Source organism: Castanea sativa, chromosome 1 (genome assembly GCF_040712315.1).
Source record: "Castanea sativa cultivar Marrone di Chiusa Pesio chromosome 1, ASM4071231v1".
In the NCBI taxonomy this organism is placed as follows: Eukaryota; Viridiplantae; Streptophyta; class Magnoliopsida; order Fagales; family Fagaceae; genus Castanea; species Castanea sativa.
This window is the reverse complement of record NC_134013.1, coordinates 32,749,252-32,755,908: the sequence shown is the minus strand read 5'-3', so window position 1 is coordinate 32,755,908 and position 6,657 is coordinate 32,749,252. Positions and strand designations below refer to the sequence as shown.

The 6,657-nt window shown below is 44.7% G+C and overlaps 1 protein-coding gene across 1 annotated transcript; it reads left to right on the top strand.

Annotated features, from left to right (window-relative positions):
• Positions 1-3,076: 3,076 nt before the first annotated feature.
• Positions 3,077-3,931, top strand: LOC142625308 (uncharacterized). The gene is made up of 2 exons (XM_075798988.1): positions 3,077-3,187; positions 3,326-3,931. The coding sequence occupies exons 1-2, from the start codon at positions 3,077-3,079 to the stop codon at positions 3,929-3,931; spliced, it is 717 nt and encodes a 238-aa protein (XP_075655103.1).
• Positions 3,932-6,657: the final 2,726 nt, after the last annotated feature.

Genomic DNA, 6,657 nt, shown 5'->3' with positions numbered 1-6,657 from the left:
TCTGAGAACACCTCCACTATTGTTCCTCCAATTTTCTGAATCATATCCATTCCCACCAGCAAGGCCTCGTACTCGGCCTCATTGTTTGTGGCCGAGAAGCCCAGTCTCAAGGATTTCTCAATAATGATCTTTTCGGGAGATATCACAACTAGCCCCACTCTAAATTCCCTTTGATTGGCCGTGCCATCAACATATACTCTCTAGGTTAGAGGTTTTTGCAAGGATACCACTCCAACTGATTTTACATCAATGTTCTGCTCTTCTCCTTCCCTTTCCAGGGGGGACTCAGCAAACTTGGCCACCAAGTCCGCGAGGATCTGTCCCTTAACAGAGGTACGAGGCAAATACTTGATATCAAAAACCCCTAGGATCGTCCCCCATTTGGAGACCTGTCCCGTGTAATCAACTCTCCGAAGTTGGGATTAAAGAGGAAGTTGGGTTAGAATTACAGCCATGTGGGCTTGGAAGTAATGGGGGAGATTGCGCGTTGCATGCACCACAGCTAAAATGACATTTTCCAAGGGTAAATAATGTACTTCTGCCTCATATAGTGATTTGCTCACATAATAAACTGGTATTTGTACCCCATCATCAACCCGTATTAGCACTAGACTCACCGCATGTGAGGCTACAACAATGTAGGCAAATAGGACCTCCTTTTCCTCGAGTTTAGATATAATAGGTGGCCGAGAAAGGTATTCCTTTAGTTGCTGGAAGGCCGAGGAACATTCCTCCATCCATTCAAACCCCTTCCACTTATGCAACAATTGGAAGAAGGGTTTAAACCTGTCGGCTGACCGAAAAGTGAATCGATTCAAGGCGGTAGCATAGTTTTAAAAATGGACCGAACTGGCCAGTCCAACCAGTTCAACAGGGAATTGGCCTTCAATCAGGTCCGATTATGGTAAAAAATCAGAAATGGACTTAAAACCAGTAAATAGTAAAAACCGGCCGATTCAACCTAAGAACCAAAAACCGGCGTGGTCGAACCAGTTAATGACTGGTTGGGGTTTTTTTTACTTTTCCACTAAAACTACGTCGTTTTGGTCCTCAATAAAATCCTAAAAACTAACCCTAATCCTAATCAGATCACTCTCTCATCTCAGTCTCACGATCATCACGCCTCACTCTGCTTGAAAAAACCCATGCAACAAAGAACCAAAAACACCAGCAAAATAAATAAATAAATAAATATATATATACGTATATATATATTGTGGGGGTAAAATAAATAAAATATATATTTGGGCCTTGGGCCTAATTTGGTGGTGTAAGTTTGTTCAGGTAGAGCCTTTGAGGCCCACAGGCCAGTTCATGCTACAAGGGATGGGGGAGTTGTCTGAGGAGGAATATCTCCTCGGATTGATCAAGTAAAGGTCATGGACATGCCAAGGGGTTTAGAAACAGAATTCTGGAAGATCTGTTGGGTAAAGGCGTGATTCACACAATTGTTGGAAGGAAGAACGTGTGAGAAATATCAGAGGAAAAAAAGCTGCTACCACCACATTAAAGACCCTGCACCTACCCCCCTGACCGCATTAATGGAGAAATGACCTCTGAACAGTAAGGTTCAGCCTTCTAGCTAGTATTTGAAGATTCAAGAAGGTGTTGGATGGGACAAGTATCTAAATTGATGATTTGTGATACAAGTGGAAGGTGAAGGGAAGAGGAAGAGTGATATAAAAGGAAAGGGAATAGGAAAGATAAAGGGGATCTTCTTCTTAAAATATAATTTATCATTAAAAGAGAGAAAGTCAATACAAATCATCCTTGGCGTATGTCCGAGGAGAATTTTTGTCATTCTCATCCATTGATTGTGTAGTTGTGACAATCTAGCCCGTTTATTTGTTATCCAATATCTATAAAACCTAAGTTTCAAGCCCACGCTCTACAAATTTTATTATATAAGGCTCTTTGGGCCTGAGTCCGTCTAGTGATTGGACCGGGTACAAATTGTGCACTTACAATTGGCGCCATTTGTGGGAAATCCAGTGCTAAAGGAATTGGAACATTATGGCCGGCTTAGGTTCGCATCATGCAGAGTCTCAGGGGTCCCAGCGTGAAGATCACTTTGAGCGTCTCGAGTGTCAGAGGGATCGAGAGAGAAGTGTGCATACGGTACACCCCAGTGCAAGCCATTCACGTAATGGGACCAGAGCCACACATGAGGATGATGCCAAGGCCATGCAAAAGGAGATTGACCACCTTAAGAACAAATTACGCCGTGTCAGACGAAGGCGGGCCTCACCTCCTTCCAATCCTTCCTCTGGGGGCTCCCAGGGAAGCAGTTACAATCCAAGGTCCAGGACTCCTCCTAGCGAAACCTTGTCTTACGAGAAGGATAAGCTTCTGGGTCATAGGCATAAAAATTTTCCCCCCGGGGGCTTGGGAAATGACACTATGAGCAGGGCGTTGCATCAGCTCTCCAAGTCCCCTTTCTCACGTAGGATCGAGAAGGGAAAGCTTCCACGACGGTTCATTCAGCCCACTTTCACCATCTATAAAGGCAGGATGGACCCAGTTGAGCATGTAAGTCATTTTAATCAGAAGATGGCGGTACACTCTCAGAACGAAACCTTGATGTGCAAAGTCTTTCCCTCTAGGGCATTCGCATCTCGATTCATTACATGCAGCAGAGTTCCTCGACCTTTGGACTCATTGTTGTCCATGGACATGAGGGAAGGAGAAACCTTGAAAACGTATTCTGACAGATATTGGGAGATGTTTAATGAAATTGACTGCAATTTTGACGAAGTGGCGATTAACGCCTTCAAGATGGGCCTCCCAACTAATCACGATTTAAGGAAATCTCTAATCACATCGGCTCATGGATCGCATTGACGAGTATAAGAGGGTTGAGGAAGACCAACAACAAGGTAAAGGTAAGGCGAAGGTTATCCCTCAGGAGAGGAGGGATTTCAGGTCTGATAGGTACAATAACAACAGGCCGAGGAGAGATTTCTCTGGGCAATCTGGTTCAGCCACTCCTCAAGTAGTTAACACCGTATTCCGAGAACCAGTGCACCAATTGTTGGAGAAAGTCCGCAAGGAGCCCTACTTCAAGTGGCCTGGTAAGATGGCTGGGGACCCTGCGATGCAGAATCAGAACCTTGTTTGCCAATACCATCAGGATGTAGGCCATACTACTGAGAATTGCCGGACACTTTGGAATCATTTGGAACAGCTGGTCAGTGAAGGAAAGTTGAAGTAACATTTATATCAGCCCAATGGGCAAGGAAGCCATTCAGGTTCAAATAACCAAAAGAACAACTGATCTCGGCCACTCTTGGGAACGATAAATGTCATCTTCACTGCTTCTGGCAAGACTGGCTCATGTCCTACAAAGGTGATGATAGTGTCACATACTCTTGCCAAGGAGTCTGGCTCGAGGCCGAAGAGAATCAAATGCGATATTCCTATTTTGGGATTCTCGAAGGAGGATAAGGTTGGGACCATCCAACCGCATGATAACGCCCTGGTGGTTACTCTAAGGATAGGGAACTACAATGTAAACAGGGTGATGGTTGATCAGGGTAGTAGTGCAGATATTATGTACCATGATTTATTTAGGGGGCTCAATTTGAAGCTCGAGGATCTTACAGCTTACGATTCACCACTGATAAGTTTTGAAAGGAAGACCGTCATACCAAAGGGACAAATTTGTTTGCCGGTGCAATCAAGTCCGGAAATAGTTGATGTGGATTTCATTGTGGTTGACGCTTTTTCCCCATATACGACCATCGTTGCAAGACCTTGGCTGCATGCTCTAGGAGTTGTTTCCTCAACTCTACATGTCAAAGTAAAGTTCCCGTCGGGAGGACATATTGAGGAGATTCTTGGGAGTCAATCGGTAGCAAGGCAATGCATGTCGGCTGCAATATTGCGTCAGGCCGAACCAGAATCCTCGGCCTCTGCTGCGAAAGACTTATAGCAATTAACGACTTTGGATGTGCCTGGTATAGTGACAGCAGAGGAGGCAACGTGTGAAGAGTTGGAAAATTTTCTTATTAATGATGACCCTGAAAGGTTCTTTCAAATTGGGGTACGACTACCACATCAGGAGAAGATGAAATTGGTGATGTTTTTGAAAAACAATATTGATGTATTTGCATGGGATCTCTATGAGGCCCTAGGGGTTGACCCAAGCTTCATTTGCCATTATTTGAACGTCGATCTTGCCGTTATTCCCAAGAGGTAACTACCTCGGCGTTCTTCCAAAGAACATGCCGAGGCCGTCAAGGAGGAAGTGCTCAAGCTCAAAAGGGCTGGGGCTATTAAAGAAGTTTTCTACCCAGAATGGTTGGCGCATATTGTTGTAGTAAAAAAGAAAAACGGGAAGTGGAAAGTATGTGTGGACTTCACAGTCCTGAACAAAGTCTGTCCCAAAGACTCATTTTTGATGCCTCGCATCAATCAGTTGGTGGACGCTACGGTTGGGCATCCTCAGATGAGTTTTTTGGATGCCTTCCAAGGTTATCACCAAATACCTTTAGCGTTGGATGACTAGGAGAAGACCGCATTCATTACTCCAAGTGCTCTTTTGGAGTGGGCTCTGGTAAGTTCCTAGGCTACATGGTGACTCATAAAGGAATAGAAGTAATTCCGGCACAGGTTAGGGCCATCCATGGCTTGCAAACACCTCAGAATCCAAAAGAAGTTCAAAAGTTGACTAGGATGACTGCTGCTCTTAGTAGGTTTATCTCTCGGTCCGCTGATAGATGCAGACCCTTTTTCCAGTTGCTGAATAAGTGGAAAGGATTCCAATGGTCCGAGCAGTGTGCTTTAGCTTTTCAACAACTTAAAGAGTATCTTTCCAGGCCACCCATCATGTCTCGACCGGAGGTCGATGAAGTCCTGTTTGCATACATAGCTGTAGCTATCCATGCAGTCAGTTTGGTTTTAATACGGGACGATAGTGGAGTACAGAGACTGGTTTATTATGTTAGCAAATCTTTGAATGAAACTGAGGTGCAATATCAACCTTTGGAGAAGGCGATTCTGGCCGTAGTTCATGCTACGCGGAAGCTTCCTCATTACTTCCAATCCCACACCGTTGTAGTTTTGACTCAACTTCCTCTCAAGTCGATATTGTGAAGTGCTGACTACTCAGGGAGGGTAGCCCAGTGGGGAACTATACTGGGAGCTTTCGATATCAAATATATGCCTCGCACCTCCGCAAAGGGCCAGGTCCTTGCCGATTTGGTGGTAGAATTCATTGAACCCTCATTAGGAGAAAAAGAAAAGGAGTTGCACATGGATGAAAAATCAGTTGGTATGATCACAGGCAAAAGGCTTCGGGTCTAGAAAGCATATGTTGATGGCGCAGCAAACCAGAGAGGGTCAGGTATCGAACTTGTTTTGGTAACCCCTGAAGGAGTCACCTTTGAAAAATCGTTGAGATTGGTGTTCTCGGCCACCAAGAACGAGGCTGAGTACGAAGCTGTCTTAGTTGGTATAGAGATGGTCCAGAAAATGGGGGGGAAGTCAATTCTTATGTCCTCAGATTCTCAGTTAGTCGTGGGCCAGGTGATGGAGACCATAGAGGCTAGGGATCTGAGTATGTAAGAATACCTAACCAAGGTCAAATGTTTACAATCCAAATTTGATTCTTTTATCCTAACGCATGTTTCTAAAAGTGGAAACACACATGCAGACTCGTTGGCCACTTTGGCAATGTCCTCAGCTTAGGGTTTACCTAGGATTATCCTTGTCAAAAATTTGCTGAAACTAGCTTTAACAACTACAAGTGCCATCCATATCCATCTGATAAGGCTTGGATCTAGCTGGATGGACCCCGTAGTTTCTTTCCTAAAAAGCGATGTTTTGCCCGAGGAGAAGTCTGAAGCAGATAAAATCCGTCGAAAGGCACCTCGATTCTGGTTGTCCGAGGATCAGAAACTGTATAAACGCTCTTTTTCCGGATCATACCTACTATGTGTACACCCTGAAGCGAAGGAGGTACTTTTGGAAGAATCGCACGAGGGAATTTGTGGAAGTCATACTGGAGGGAGATATTTAGCCCATAGAGCTCTGACTCAAGGATATTGGTGGCCCAATATGCAGAGAGAGACTCAGGATTGCGCAAGAAAGTGTGACCAATGCCAGAGATTCGCTCCCAACATCCATCAGCTTGGTGGTGTCCTTAATCCTTTGTCTAGTCCTTGGCCATTCGCTCAATGGGGACTGGATATAGTTGGGCCTTTCTCAAGGGCTACGGGAAATAAAAGATGGTTACTCGTAGGAACTGATTACTTCACCAAGTGGGTTGAAGCTGAACCTTTATCAAATATTAGGGATGTAGACACCAAGAAATTTATCTGGAAGAACATTATCACTAGATTTAGGGTACCTTATACACTTATTTCAGATAATGGCGTGCAATTTGATAGTAAAGCTTTCAGGAAGTATTATAGCGACTTGGGCATCACAAACAGATACTCCACTCCAGCTTATCCTCAGGAAAATAGGCAGGCCGAGGCCGTTAACAAAATTATAGTCAATGGACTTAAGAAGAGGCTGGATGACGCAAAGGGTAGATGGGTAGAAGAGTTGCCACACGTTTTGTGGACATATCGGACTACACCGCGAAGGTCCACAGGAGAAACACCCTTCTTCATGACTTACGGGGCCGAGGCGGTGATACCTTTGGAATCTGGG